Source organism: Phasianus colchicus, chromosome 13 (genome assembly GCF_987193195.1).
Source record: "Phasianus colchicus chromosome 13, bPhaCol1.hap1.1, whole genome shotgun sequence".
NCBI classification, from domain to species: domain Eukaryota; kingdom Metazoa; phylum Chordata; class Aves; order Galliformes; family Phasianidae; genus Phasianus; species Phasianus colchicus.
Window position 1 is genome coordinate 5,570,691 of NC_143448.1, and position 16,232 is coordinate 5,586,922.

The window sequence follows — 16,232 nt, forward strand, 5'->3', positions numbered from 1 at the left end:
CCTGCGCCCTCCGAGGAGCGGGGGCAGCCATGGGCCGCCCGAGCCCGGCGAGCAGCGGCGCGGCCCCGCACCGGCCGCCGGGGGCGGCAGCGGGCGGGCGGCGGGAGGGGCGGCGGCGGGGAGGGGCGCGGGCCCGGCCGCTCCTCCCGGGGAGCGCTGCCAGCGCGGCGCCGGCTCCTTCGGCACTTCGCGCCCGGCCCGCGCAGCCCTGTTGCACCCACCGCCGCCCCCTCCCGCCCGGCGGGACCGCTGCCGCCCCGCGCTGCGTGCCCCCGCCCCGCGCCCGCCGGGGAGGCTGCGGCGCTCCGTCCGTCCGCGCCGGGCGCGTGGCTCCTTTGTGTACAGCAGCTGCTCCTGAATGCGGAGGCGAAGCCCGTGGCTTGGCACCGAGCTTTTAAAAACCGGCAGCCCTCCTCCCGCCCTGCCTCCCCTCCTGCCGCCGGGCGGACGGCTCCCACCTGGGCTCCGCCGCTCCCCCCCTCCCGCGTACCTGCGCCCGCCGCATCCCCGCGCTGCCCCGGCCCCGGGGAAGGCACCTGAAGGTGGATCTATCACAGCTCCCGGCCGGCTCTCCAAGTGCACTTCTGGGACCAAAGCACCGGCATGGATGTAAGATTTTACCCGTCCGCGGCGGGCGGCTCGCTTCCCGGAGACCCCTCCAACCTGGACTTTGCCCAGTGCTTGGGCTACTATAACTACAACAAGGTGATTACCCCAGCGCTCGGTCTTTCCTCGGGCTGGGGCGGGGGGGGCTCGGGGCTCCGTGGAAGCTCCGGAGCCGCGCTCTCGGCTCCTCGGCGGGAGCAGCGCCCGGCCCGGCGCCGAACAATGGGCGCTCGGCTGCGCCGCTCCGGGACGCGCTCAACTTTTCGTTCTGCGGCTCCGCGGGTCGGGCTGAGCTCCGCGGGGCGGGAAGGGACGATGCCGGCTCCGTGCCTGTGGGACGGGAGCGAGCGGGGAATAGCTAAAAGTGCATCAGCGCTGAAGGTAACGGACGCCTGAATGTGACGGGGATGTCAAAGAAGTTGCGGTACCACTTCTATTTATTCACGCCTTCTTTGCGGCGCGTGTAGTTTGTTACGGTCGGAAGCAGTAGTGGTTCCCCAGCGGCTTACCTTCCTTTAGAAATACGCTTTAATAATACGGAGATGATTTGTTTCACAAATTACCCACGTGTGGGAAAGGCGAAGTTAAGAACGGCGCTGTGACTCACGCTATTTTGCCAAAGACTTCGCTGTTTGCGCTGCGATGTGTCAATAGCACATTGAGCTATTAGCAGCGGGCCCTCACACATGCACATAAAGATCCCTTTCACGCCGTGTTTTCCTGGTGCTGTGTTTGTCCAACCTCTGGGGCCTTTTGTGAGGCGCCGGGCGAGATGCTGGGTGAAAGGGTGCCGCGCTAAGTCTGAACTCGCACGAAAAGCTGCTCGCTGCTTTAGAGCCCTCTCCCAACAGCTAGGCGAAGTTTGGTGGAACGCAAAGATCGCTTTCAGAGGGAGAAATAACGCGGGTTCAAGCGAAGAGGATTAGTAGCTGAATAAAACTTTCTCCTAGAGGAATTCCTTCTAACTAGGTGTCGCGAGTGCCTTTCGCTGTTGCTTTTTATGACCCGGCTCTCGGCTGTTGCCCCGTTGGAGCCCGTCGGTGCCGCTCTCAGGCTGCTCCCCCCCCCCCGAGGTGCGCGCACGTACGGTGCGGGGATGCAGAGCGGCGTTCGCGCAGCGTGCAGCAGCACTGCGCATGCGCGGCGGCGGCCCCATTAGCATGCCGCTTTGTTAGTAGTTAATACAGAGAGACACGGGAGCATGAATTAAAGATGAAACGTCAACCTTAACCTCGAACGCTGCTAAGGACTTGAAGAGCTCTAAAACAGAGTGTAAATATTCACTGTTGTCAGAGATGCCGACTAATTTTGGAAACTTACAGCGCTTTCTGACAGACAGCATTGCTTACTGTAGATCTCGCTTGTTCGGGAGCTTGGTTGTTATGCACGGGGTGTGCTTATCTCAGGAGCTGTTACACTTTGCCGTAAGGATCCTTCTATTGTTATTTTTGCAATGTCCAAAATGTTGAATGCTTTCAAAACCAGAAGTTAATTGCGTCTGTTAACTTGCAGCAAATGCAGAATTATTTTTAACCTTTCTGCTGTGTTTCCCTTCTTCGTACAATGAGAACAGAGCATGCATTCAGGATAAGTCAGAAGTAACCAACTTTTGACCTATCCAATAATACAATTTGGTTTCTGTGCTCCTGAATGAAGTCTTGGCAAGTCTTTTGCAGGCCAGGCTTCCAGTCCGTGGCAGAACGTATCTCAGTGAGTGGAGCACAGCTCCTACTGCCTATGTCCTGTGATGGTTATCTTGGCACGTGGCAGGCCTGGCGTGGGCAGACACATGGAGCGGGGCTGTTTTGCTGTGCTCTGGGTGCAGGTGTTCCAAGGATGGGCGAGGAATCTGAGTGAGTTCCTAGAAAGGAGGGCTTTAGCTGCACTGAGCTAATCTCATCGTCTCTGTCCTTTATAATCTGCAACAGGAGCAGATATGGTAAGGTTGGTTTGTTTGTTTGTTTGTTTTTTCAAACCAGCGAATAAAAGGAGAGCATTTATTTTGCAGCTTTCTCCCCTGCTTTGCTTTCCATCCATTCTTCCCTTTCTTTTCCCTGCTTTTCTAAGGAAAATAAATGATTCCTCTGGCTGGCACTGAGACGATCAGGAGGCACAGAAGTGAGCTGAGAGAGGTACTCTGCTGAATTAAATGGGAGAACGGTTACTGATTACGCTGGGGACAGTATTTCACCTCAAATCTTTCTGGAACTCATTTGAGCATCCTGCCTGCTTGTCTGTGCTGCCTGGTTGTGCTCTTCCCTGGTGCTGCCTGTGATGAGCAGGCAGGGGTGAGCGTGTTGTGTGGTTGGATGTATCTGCAAAAGCCCAACTCTTTATGTGAAAGCACCCTCAGGATCACCAAGACACAGCACTGATGGTGTATGGCGTACCTGTGGCAAACTGTACCTTGTAGCACAGTGTCTGCAAACGTTGAATGTGAGACCTCTTACTGTAACCACGATGGAACAGCAGGGCTGCTGCACAGGCTGCTGTACCTCGGGCTGCACCTTGGTCCCTCAGTGGGAGCAGCAGTGTGGCAGCCAGGCCCTACACCGTGCCTGGCCTCTGGGCAGCAGTGTGAGGGGTCCAGGCCTTGTGCAGGTGCCCTGGGGTTGGGTCCTGCCCCACAGCTCCCTTTTAAGCTCAGTGTTGTGCTTTTGAAACCCGCTGTTCATACTGGATGGGCATTCTGAAGGTTAGGGGTTGTCATATTGCTTTTTTTTGGGGAGCGCATTACTTTTGAGCACAAGATAGCCCCTTTTTGAGTGCCTAAAGTAAGCGTGGTAGGGACTACAAGTTGTGGTGCAGCTTCTACCATGTCCAGGCTGAGGTTATTTCTGTCTGGATAGTGGGCAAGGTGGTAAACAGGCAGAAGGGTTGAAAGAGGAAACAGGGAGATGGAAAGACAGCGATTTCTCCAAGGTTACGCAGTCGGTCACTGACATAATCAGGGCCACAACCAAGGTATTCTGAGACTCAGCCCAGTGGTTTATGCTGAATCTCATTTACTCTAATAGGATTACTTACATGTTTAAAGTAAAGCATGTGCTTAAGTGCTTTGCTGGATCAGGGCCATATTTGATAAGTTTTCAGTGCTGGTGTGAGAGTCCATAACTTGACCCCACATGTGTCTGGCTGCTGGTGGTTTGGGATAGCAGCGATGCGCCTCTGTGCCATGGAGCTGCATGAGCACAGTCTGTTTCTAGAAGGCTCCTGCTGCTTTGTGTACAAAAAAATCACTGAAAACTAGCTATAAAAACTACAGAAAGTTGAAGGATGCCAGCTGTTGTAAAACATGCTGCTCCTGTTTTGAGCCCTTTTATGGCTCTGCTGACGGAGAGTAATTTTGGACATTCAGTATAGTTTTGTAGGTTTTTTTTTTTTTTTTTTTTTTTCCTAAACAAACTTTTGCACTTATTGAGTAAATAACATGTCTTGTACTAGAAATATTTTGGGAGCTACCATTCATCACAGCAAATGTATTTTAGAGGAACCATAATTCTCATGATGTAATTTGAAAAGGAAAAAGAAAATTCCAAACCATAGATGTGTACTGCTCAGCCCGTAAGTTATCATTGTATGAAATTCCAGAATCCTTACTTCATTATTTAACTGTCTACATTTTATAATGTTTATCTCTCCTTTACAGATTGTCCTCAAAGGATACAAATTTCAAACATCCGTACCTTAATTTAGGCACCAGCATACACGTGTGAATGTCAGAGCTTGATGTTTTTGGCTGAAATATTTTGCATTTTACAAAAGAAGCTCAGGAAGGTTATCTTGTTCTTCCAGAGGTAAGGTACAGATAGCAGTAGGTTAGTAGCATGCTCAGCTGGGCTATAAGCCATTCCTATTAGCACACATTGGTAGCAAAAAATGGATTACAGTTATGCAAACGATTGAAAATTACTCTCCTTGCAGATTTAGTGTGCCTATACATGCATAGGTTTTTCTTTCATACGGCAGATGGTGAGAGACAATGAGTGCATGTACGCTGTTAAGACAGAAAGCTCAGTGCTCACTCATCATCTGCTCTGCATGTATGCTGGTTCACATCTGGGCTGTGCTGCGGTGCGGACACGGCAGTTCCTTTCCTGGTGAGAGAGGTTTGTGAGCTGGGAGCTGCTGTGTGCTGTGGGCATGTGAGCAGCCCTGCTCTGCCCGTGCTGAGGCTGGCCCTGGGAGATACGTACCCAGCTTTGGCTCGGGGCTTGGGAACTTTCTGTTGTTTTGACTAGCAGCTCCCTAAATGCCATTTTATCTTTGGTGTTTCCCATTGATCTTCCGACACACGTGGCAAGTATGCTGAATGGGTTCTTTCCCAGAACAGCCTTCCCCTGCCTCTCGTATCTCAAAACCTCAGGATTATGCAGACAACTACTGCTGGGAAAGAAAAAAGATCCCCAAATATTTGGCTGTCCCTGAGGGATGTGTGATTCCCTGTGCTTGCAAGCAGAAGTGTGAGGTTCCCATGAGTGTGTCCACAAGTAGACAAACTGCCCTTTGTAACACCCCCACTTGCATTGCACTGTCCTACAGGCAAACTGCCTCCAGATTTGGTGATGTGACTCTCGAACAGCTTTGCAAGGAAAACCATGGATGCCAAGGGCAGCAACTGTGCCAGACCCTGCATTGCTTGGGATGAGTTCATATAGTGGGGCACTAACTGTATTGGGAACTGCGACTTTTCTGCTCTAATGCTGCAAATCCTGCACCGAATGCGCCCTGGGTTATCAAGAGGTGAGGAGGAGCTGGTTATATACAAAGTTTACCTAGGAGAAACGGTTTCTTCCTGGTGATTAAGAAAACAACAACCCAACACCTGTTAGTTGTTTTCATTACAGTGGATTACAATTGTATCAGTAAGACACTTGTAATAGTGCACGGCAATATACCAAGTGCTTGAGTAATCAGGAGTCCTTTCACTGTGTGCAGAAAGGATAAGCAGGTGTGTTTTTAAAGTACCGATAGTTTGAAGTAGCAATGGCAGCTCTGCTGTGTGTGTCAGGGATCCACTCACACCTCTGCTTCTGTGGTGAGGGATCCCTGAGTGCTGTGGGTGAACAGAGCCTGCAGCACTGCCTGCACCGAGCGTGGCATCTCGGACAGAGGCAATGAATCGCCATGAATTCATAATAAAAGTGAAACAGAAAGATGGGGAATAACAGCTTACATTCTTTGGCAGATGCTTGAAGTGGGGGTAGCTCATGTAGACTGCATTTCACTGGCTCAGTGATCCCTGTTCTGTCCGGACCCAGCAAAGCGAGGTCCACCACACTTTGCCCTTTTGGATGTGCTGCAGGCTTGTATCACGTGTACAGTTAACACATGCCTATGTATTTGTTGAATTCTGACACCCCCGAAGAAACCCAACTAATGCTATTGAGTGATGATAATCTAATTTAGGAGGAAAAGAATTTGCGCAGCACTAATCCTACCTTTTTATCTGTAATCACATTTCTTCTGCTGTAAAATCGCACCGTTACATGGACCTAATGGCAGGGCTGCGTTTTCAAATTCTTCAAACTCTTATCTGGTAGCCGTCCCCATACTGTTACTTGTCTGTGTGATGTATTTATAAAGTGCCAGTCACCATAGTGTCTTTGCGATGATTGCTACCAAAATTGAGAACTCTGAGGTGAAAATCTAATCAGGACTTCAGATAACAATGTCACACAAGAGCCTTCTGGTCTTTGCCTCTGTGCTGCGCTCAGATGAAGACTTTGATGAGATCACGCTTGCTGCCTCCTTATTCATTGTTTGTTTCTGTAACAAGGTTACCGTTTCATATCTTCTCCGCTGCGTGTTAGCACCTGTCAGACCAATCCAAATTGCGTTTTGCATGTATTCCCTTGTTTCAGTATTGGAAGATTTTGTGTTTGTGGGACTGCTGAACTGGCAAAAACCAACAGGAAGGCTGCTGCTGCTCGATGGCTCCTGCAGCACACACCTGAACGTAGGTCTGCACCAACTTTCTCAGGTGTGCGGTGGGAATGGGCAGGCAGGCTGAGAATACAGACTGCTTTCAGCTCATTGAAAACGCTGAGTTTTCTGAGCGGGGTGCTGCAGATCCATCTGACCAGGACTGCAGACTCCGTTCCGTCTGTTAAGATCTGGTAGCACACATTAGTTTGTTACTGAAAATGAAGAACGTTTTAAACAAACAGTTCTTCTTGTTTTTTGGTTTGTTTGCGTAGCTCACGTGCCAGCTGCTGGCATCAATGTTCTGCATGTCTTCCTGCCCAGCAACCTGCGTTTTGTTGAAAATCCCTATGTAAATATCAAGAGGGGAAAGAAAAAATCTTTAGGAAGATGAAGAAGCCTCCAAATTCTAATCCATACTTGAGGATATGCTGTCAAAACCAAATGTGTTTTCTGAAGCAGCCTGTACTAAGAAAACAGACACTTGATCCCTTAATATTCCTTTAAGCTTGATTTAAAAAAAAAAATCTTAAATAGAAAAATGTATCTCTTTTTTCCCTTCCTTTTCTTTCTTTTTTCTTCTATTTGGTTTTCTTTTTTTCTTTCTGGCAATTGTTTCTCAGTTTTGTTTATGCACTTTGTAGACTGTGACTCAGTGTGGACATCTTAGATTTACTTACGTGGACATTAGATCAGACCTGCCCTTGGCATTTCTTGGGAGAAACGTTTGCAATTCAATGCTTTATTTTTTCCTATTGTATAGTTGCCATCTTTCTCACTGTCTGGGTCACTATGACCATACATCATCACTCCTGGCCACAGGCTTGTGTAAGCTGAGACTAAATCTTATGCAGAGGAGTGGGTTGTGTTACAGTGAAGGTAAAAATGAAGGGAAAGTTTGGATGAAAGGTCAGGATTGGGGCTGGCAATCTCTGAAATAAGGCATATGTTTGCCTTCTGATTCTACTTTTCATTTCTACTTCTTTGGGCATGACTTTATTTGTTACTGGTAGAGGTGGCAGCTGCACAGGCATGGATATCTCCCCACTTGCCTCTTCCATTTCATGAAGGATGTCATTGGTGATGATGTAAAATCATTATGCTAAACAGAACATTGCTTTTACATGCACATTTGGAACATAATTTTCTCTTCTATAGATTTAGTATTCTAAGAGTTTGGATCAGCCAGGCAATTGAATAAGAGATTGCAAATATGCAGAATTACCGGTAGGTAGGATGTGTGCAAGATGAAATTCTGCATTCAGACTGTTTTGGTCAGTGGAAGCTATTTGCCTTCATCTATATGTAAAAGACCAACCCTCAATTTTTGGAATGACTGCCTTCTAATTTTTCGAGAGTCCTCTGGCACTGAACCTTACTGGGGTTATTACTGCTTTTCAGTACATTTGAGTTCCACAAAATCTACAGCAATCAAAGTAGGGCTCAGTTTTCAGTCTGAAAAAATCTTTTCCATAGCTTCATTATGACACTGCCTTTTGAGAACTGGTACAAAGGTGACGTCTCCCCATTTGGCTTTCTAAAGAGAATTCACCAAGAGAAACTTTTCTGTGTTTAGCATTGAAAATGACATACAATCTGCACTATAACTCTGTAAACAGAAAATTCTAGAGAAATTAGATAGGGATTACGAAGAATTTAATAGTTTCTTAGGTGGGTAAATTAATGTAGAACTGAATTATTTTCATCTTGCCAGGAACCCATGCATGCAAACAACTTGAACTATGAGAACCACCCATACTGTCCCAATGGGGCAGCTCCCCATATTTAAAGTCAGTGAATTACTTAAAGATTTGTAGGTTCAGGACATATTTAAACACCTCAATATTGATTAACTGTCTAATTTTGATATGAAAAAATGTGTTAAAACCATGCAAAAATCAATTGCTGCTTGGTGGAGTAGCTTATTTTCAGAGCAGATCATATTTATCTCCTGTTCTGCTTTTTGTATTACTCTCTTTAATGTCATAAGGCTTATACAAATAGTTGAATGGTTTAGGGGGCTGTATTTCAGTATTACTGTGTTATTCATAAAAGCGTATTTTTTTAAAAACTGCTTGTATCAGTAAACAGTTTTACTGGTAGAGGGTTAGAAGGCCTCTGCTTTTTGAAGAATTTGTTTTATTAAATAAATATGAATTGTGATAGGCATGGGAAAATAGTCATTGTGTTTGCTTTAGTAGGGTACTGCAGTTACTTTTGTGATTCTTAGTAAACACGTGGATGAAGTGATGATGATTATGGGTGCCCATGTAAATACGAGGATATCGTACTATTGGTTTGTTCTTGTGAAAAACTTGATAGCTGCAGTTTCTTTTCACAATCTGTCTTGGCTCTTTTTTCTCCTATTGTTTTGCTTACTATAGTTAGAAATACACTGAGCTTTCAGCTAAAAAAAAAAAAAAAGTTGTTTCCTGCTCTGTACATGAGGCAAAATAAATAGAATTTTACAATGAATTTTCTGCATGTTTTTCATGGCAGAACTGTAGGTAAAATGAGACTGATTTCGAGGCTGTGCATAGGGCATACCACAAAGCTTAACATTTGAGGAGGTGCAATTTTGAACGAGAGTTCAATTTAGATACACGGGTGAAAGCATTTGCACTACAGAGTAATACTTGAACTAAATAATATGTTTATATGTACGTGACTCCCTATTCCTGGTTTTCTAAGAGTGTGCAATGACAAGTCGATGCAAGCTCCTTCATTTTATATTGTTCTACCAAGTAGTTCACAAGTGCAAGATATTTTTATGGAAATGGATTGAACAGGTGCTTCTGTTCTGTACCTTCTAACATTTTAAAAGCCTTCATTCCTTCTAACAATTTAAAAACCTACCTGAAGTTGTCTTTATGCTCACCTGGTTGTGAGACTGAGCCCAAGGAGCACTAAGGGAACTAAGTCAGGTGTTATGTCATGCCAGGCAGTCTGGCTTTATAGGTGGTGACTCGCACCATTGCTTTCTTGATACCTACTGGTCATTTTGGAAGCAGCAGAAGTACTGGTAAAGAAAAGCCTCCTTTGTTTTCTTCTCATACCTCTGTGTTTTAGGTTCTAGTACCTCATACACCTTCTTTAACCAAACAGTTTTGTGCTGAGCTCTTCATTGATTCCTGTAAGGTGCGCAAACGTAGTGCGTTGAAAATACAAAATTGTTGTCTCAAGGATTTGATGAACCATATGGACATACATTATCTGTGCTCTGCTTTGATTTATTTCTTTATTTTTTTTAACCTTGGTCTTTTAAAAATAATTTTTGACACAACTGTGTGCATCAGCAGCTTCAGGGAAATGTGCTACTTCATACTTTCCAGTAGCTGCACCTTGAGATGGGGACTTGCAGCTGAGATTTTGCCTTTGTGGAGTCAGCTTGGTGAGTGCCTCTTCTGTCAGAGCATCCCTGGAGCTTGCTCAGAAGCAGCAGGTTGCTGGGGCTGCTCTCTGGTGTCCCCTTGGCTCTGTTTTGGCCTGGGCTGACTGATGTCTCTGGGGGCACCGCTGCTGTGATGGGTGTTTTGTTGACATACAGCTCTGGTTTAGGAAGGCAAAAGGCAGGTAGTGCAATCTAGGGCTAAGCACAATCCAGCAGAACGTTACAGAATGAAAACATTAGTTATATTCATTGAGTAGGCAAAGTGATAGCTCTTCAGAATTTTGCATATATAGACTTGTGGTATGTCCAGCATAGAGTTCAGCAACAAATCTTGCTCTTTTTATCTGCAATTCTGCTAAAAAACTACATAAAGTACAAAATTGTATTCTATGATTCTATCATTTATTTTGTCTCAACTGCAGCTACAGTTTACACTGTTTAAGTAGAAAATTGTTTTTCTAAGTGTAGTCAGCAAACAACTTGTGGTAGATTAGCAGCCTTTCTTGTCTTCTCTATTAGAAAGCACTTCAGAAAGGATGGCAAAGATTAGCTTGAATTCCGTCAGCACAAATATATTACTAGTGATAACACACTGTACAAGTTGTAGCAATGTTCCACTGCTGGGAAAGGTGGGGAGAGGCAATTTGATGTTGTATAGGTTACATACATTAGGATATGTGCACCTTCTTTTGAGATCACAGGTCTCCTTGTCATTCCTTGAACTCCCACTAATTAACTGAGTTTCACCATTGCTATCTATGCATAGCATTCCACGTTGTTTAACTGTATGTTTATGCAAAACTGTTTCTAAATGGAAGCTCTTAGTCTTAGTTTTCCCATCATGAAAAGTGAGTGACAGTGATCAAGAGCTTCATTTCTATTATGACAAACTGAAGGTGGACATTATGCTGTTCTTCCTAACTGTTTCTGTGTCTCAAAAAAGGATAGCGAACTCCATTAAAATGTCATGACATCAATAGTGAATATTTAAAATGCATAAGAAAAAATGAAGTCTTGAAATCATAAGAATGAAAATGCTTTCTATATGATTTTAGACTCTATATTTGTAGATCTGAGTTTCGTTTATTCTCTGTATGGGTAAGAACTGATAACTAGCATACAGCTTGCTCTCTGCCCACTGGATGTAACCTTTTTTCTTTCAAAATAAATGTGAAAAATGTGAATGTTAAAAAAAAAAAAAAAAAAAAAAAAAAAAAAAAAAAAAAAAGGAGAGATTTCCATGGAGGGAAATCAATCTTGTTCCTTCAACTCAGGTTGATACATCGCAGCTGCGGTAAGTACAAGCAATGCACAACACAGTCCTAGGGCAGAATTTTAACAGTGAGAAATCTTCCATCTCCTTTTCTATTCTTTTTCAGTTTCTTCTTATTTTGTTGAATATTAGTGTTTTTACTGTGTCTTTCACTCTGCTGTGGTAGGAAGCTGTCTTTGTATTCTCTGGTGCCCTAGGAAGCAGCCATTTGTTAATTTGAGAAAAAGAATGGAAAAGGGGCTGTGGAAACACCTTAATGAGAAAGAGACAGTAGCAGATAGGGAACACTGCTAAGCATTTAAAATTTGTTATTTTTTAATTGTCTAATTGTTTTCAGTCTGCCTGAGTTCGTAACTTTCTGTAGTTTTGATGCTGTGTGTTTGTTTGGAGAGAGGGAGACAGGGAAGAAGGAAGAAATGGATGCTCTTTGCATTTTGAGATTTCACATTAACTTTGGGTTAGGAGTAAGTTCATAAGTTCATCTTTTACTTCTCCATTCCATGGGCATGTGTTATCCAAGCAAAGGAGCTCCTATCTGCAGCCTTCTCCTGTAGCTCCCTTTGCCTGAGATCTTTGCATGCAGAAATAAGAAATAACAAGATTTCAGATGATGAATCTCAGTATGAATGCTAGGAAAAGGGCAGTTGCTTTATTGATCCCAACTGCTGAAGTTTTCCCTGTGAAGATGACTTATGTTTATAAAAAAAGAAAAAAATCAATGAGACAAACAAACAAACTGAACTTCTGATAAGAACTGATTTGAAACACGTTCAACTTTTTCTTTCTCATCTTTTCTCTCCAAAATCCTCTAAAGAAGTGAGTGCAGTTCTGCTCTTGTGCATCGGAATACGCTTTCTTTGAAGAAGAGAGATGTTTCTGCTTCTTAGTTGAGCTTCATAAACTTGCTGGAAAAAATTCAGCTTGGCGGATGTGTTTTGAAGCGGTCGTTTCTTGGGCACTGAACCATTCGTTTTGTAAAAGCATAAAGCCACTTCTTCGTACCTGCTGACAAAACAAAAGAAACATTTCTAATCATACGTTATGTGTGGACAGGCTGTGATGTTGGTAAGCATTGCTCTGGCTGCTAAAAAGCACCAGCTCTGTCCATCCTCTCATCCACACATTTGCCTCAATAGAAAGCATGAAAACGGTCCCAAGTTGGTTTTGTCTGTGTTTTTACTAAACAAGTGAGTCATCACAATGTTTTCTCCAGCTTAGATTCCAAACAAAAATGAAGCTACATTCAGCTGCTTCGAGTTGGGAAGGTGTAGGTAATCTTCATTTCTGAAGTGTGAAAGAACTGACACACAAAATTGCAGGTCTGGCAGCAAAGATTTTTTTTTTTTTAAATAAGTACCTCACAGTTGGAGAATCGATTTTTCTTAAGAAAAGAAGACATAAGAAACCTGAAGTATCAATGCTTTAACAGTAATATGAGAAATGTGGCAAGGTGAGATAGAAGGCGATATTGATACAGACATGGCTGCATAAATGCTGGCTGTGGGCTTATGCTGGGAATGAGAAGCCTATGATCACACTTGATATTGGTGTGCTTCCTTTTGACCATGAATACAGAGTATGTCATCGTGTCTGTGGAAGGAGTTCCATCTGCCAGCACTGTTGCAAATGTTCCAGCCTTGTGCAAGCTGCTTACTGAACCAAGCAATTCTTTGTGACTTCCTTCCACCCCACCCTAAAAGTTTGGACACTTAATTTCTCACAGCCAGACCTCACTGTTGTATACAACAAGGGCTGGGAAAACTCAGATTCCCTAATCTAGGCACTGTTTTCTACCATTGTACGATACAGCTTCTTTGGCTTTGGAATTTAAGCAAAACTGTTGACGGTACCAGATGTTGCTATAGATACGATAAAAGTGGAATTACATACAGTAGAGTAAATTAAGGATTAGAACTAAAGTATGGATTATTGGTTAATATCCAAAGTACAGAGGAGCAGCTTAATTCTGTTCTTTCAATATTTCCTTGAACAGTCCAGTTCATAATCTTGTTCAGGTAGGAAATTGGTGCATTTTGCACGACTCTTTTTATGTCATTGTATAGAATATTTGTGCTTACAACCATAGTGAAGATATATATATATTTGGCAGGAATTGCGAGGAATTTAGTTCTAGAAAAGCTCTTGTATTGATTTTCTCTAAGCAAATCAGAAGTTTTTCAGAGAGTGGCATTCCCAGGAAATATACTTTATCTCATGATGTTCATTTGCATCTGTCTTTAGACCAGTGTACAAAAATAATAAGATAATTTTTTACTTACCCATATAGGGAAATTCCTGCTGTTCTCTGTGATTATTATTATGTCTTTCTAATCACTCTCATGATTTTTTTTTTTAGGTACATTTCTATTTCCTGGCCTAACATATAATAGGAAACTGTGGGTAGTGTGTTTGTTCATTTTAAGCAGAGATGTCTGCCAGTTGAAGAGATCCTGTGGGTAGCAGTAGGCAGTTGGTTAAACTGACTTTGGAGCAAGTTTGTGGAGGGCCAGCACAATGGTGGATCCCATACAGGGGTGAAACAGCTCCTGATTCACGTTCAGGATAGCTATCTTGGGTCAATTAAAATAACAGTTCAAAATAAAGAATGGGGATGGGAGTCCCAGTCTGTAGGGTGTGTTTGTATTGGTGACAGTTGATGATTGTGACCTGGCTAAAGCGTATGGATTTAATGCAGCCACCTGGAGACCTCTGTCTTTGTAGTTATGTGTTAACTCATGCCATCCTAAAAGCAATGATTTTTTGTTTAGCTCCATGTAATCTTGCAGCGAGGGACTGATATTTAGAGCCCATCAGTCTGAGCTGGCAGATGTAACAGGGTAGGAAATGACACTACATAAAGCCTGAATCTGTCAGAAACTCCAATCTGCAATGTGTGCCTCTGGTATCGGCTATCTGTTTGTATATCTGATTGTTGCTTCTGTAATTAAGGCTTAGAGTTCCTTCTTTCTTTTTCAGGATGAACCTCATGTGGTAATTCAGTTTTTATTCTCTTAAAAAAAAATTAATTCAGAGGAATATAGTTCAAACACCCTGTTACTTCTGACACGCTAAAAAAGAAATCACAGTGGTTGAGCACAGATTTGGAGATGCAAAGTAGCTTTCCTAGAAAATACAACTGTTTGTTGTGCATGTTTGTGGAAGAAAATCTGTTTAAGGAAGCTGTAAACTTAGGTGGGCACTAATTACTGCAATCTTCATTTCCTCTTCCTCTCTCGTTTGATGTCTGCTTAGGTTGCATTGAGGCTCAAGTGCCCATGGGTGTGATGGATGGGGAATATGGTGACCTTTAAAATTGAAGTGCTAAATCCTTATGGAACACAATACTACTGAGATGTGGTACCCAAAGAGTTTAACGTGTGGTATGGTATTTTGGATTATGTGTTTGGATTATGTGAATCTGATTTTTCAGAGGATGGATACTGCAGTTATGAAGGTGAAACACTTTAAAAAGTCACACTGTCCATGTCTAGTCTCCTACCCATAGTTGCCCCCTGTACAGTAACAAATTAAGCATCAACTACTTAGTGCAGCTGTGAAAAGGAGGTAGAAGTGGTTCTGAATGCTTACCATGAGGATTGTTCTGAAAGTAATGCCTCCTATTTTATTCTGTTGGCCCACAATGTCAGAGGTAGAGGTTGAACCTTCCCACCAGTATCCCATTAAATTTTGTTGCTGTGCGACAGATGGTAGCAGAGTTTGACAGGACCTGTTGAACTAATACAAGGCTGAAGGTGACAGTTTCCCAGATCACGTTGTTACCAGTGACGGGATGTGGTGTCATCACTGCAAGCTGGAATAAAACAGCAGTCCTTGGAGGGGCCACCTGTGAATTCCTCACTGAAGAAAAAGTTGAAGGTGCAGCCCTCAGTGGGTAAAGTGATGTGCGCTGCTTTTTTGGGATAGAAAAGGGGTGATTCTTCTGGATTTCCTGGAATCTGGACAAACAATCAGCTCTGATTGCTACTTTGTGATGCTGACTAAGCTGAGGTCTTGAATGTCCAGAATAAGACCAGAAGAAGACAGCCATTGTATAGTCTAAATTTGGTACCTTTTGACTTCTGTCTGTTTGAGCCGATGAAAGATAGACTGTGTGGGCAAAATCTTCCTGGCAATTATGCCACCGTAGCAGCTGTGAAACAGTGGTCACCTCCACTCGTGCAGATTTTTCAAGTGTGGCACGCATGCTCTTGTTCATCGCTGGCAACTAATGGTGGTGACTGCTGAAAAATAGTGTTTTGAATCTGAGAATTTATGCTATCAAATAGTGTTATTGTGGCCTTTGTATCTGTTATAGTTGTCATGGAAATAAATAGGAGGCATAGCTTTGGGAGCAGTGAACATACAAAAGAGGAGCGTGATCAAGTCGCTTTGTTTGGGCTGCAACAGACCTGAACACTACAACTGAAAAGAAATTGTGATTTGTCTTTCAATATCAAAGATTTCGCTGTCATTGAAATCTACTTTTAATGTTTAAAGGAATAGTAGGTTCAATAGTAACTATTATCACTTCTATTCGTTAGAACATTTCAAAGCAGCTTCTTTATTCTTATTAAAGTATTTTACAGTCACGTCCATTTATTAATGAGAAGCAATGATTGTTTCCAGACTTGCAGACTTTAGTTGCCAAGGTCCGAGAGTATGTGTGCCAGGATTTCTTACATCTGGCACTGCCTTGCTGGAAATTGAGTTTTCCTTATACTCTTTTGTATTAGTTAATAGAAACCCTCATTGAAAAAGGGTACTCATCAAAGAATGCTTTATGAAACAGAAAAGCAGTACTCATAAACCCCATTGGATTCCTAGAGTTATTACATTTTACATCGTATACAGTTTATTTTTCCAGATGCCATGGTTCAAAATAATGAATTTTTAATACTACTTGCAGAATTCTACAGATTTCATAATAGCATATGACATGTTAATATCCTCTGTGACATCCTACTGGTCATATCCAACTGTGATAAACACTTGTGTACGCTATAAAAATGACATCTATTATAAAAATAAAGATAATGC

The 16,232-nt window shown here is 43.3% G+C and overlaps 1 protein-coding gene across 2 annotated transcripts in view; it reads left to right on the forward strand.

The window, feature by feature from the left end:
• The first annotated feature begins 271 nt into the window (after positions 1–271).
• Positions 272–16,232, forward strand: part of TOX3 (TOX high mobility group box family member 3) — a 71,357-nt gene continuing 55,396 nt past the window's right edge. For both annotated transcript variants that reach the window (XM_031615146.2, XM_031615145.2), the window contains exon 1: positions 272–705. In XM_031615146.2, the coding sequence (XP_031471006.1) occupies positions 604–705 (102 nt within the window). In that variant the 5' untranslated portion in view covers positions 272–603. The remainder of the gene's footprint in view (positions 706–16,232) is intronic.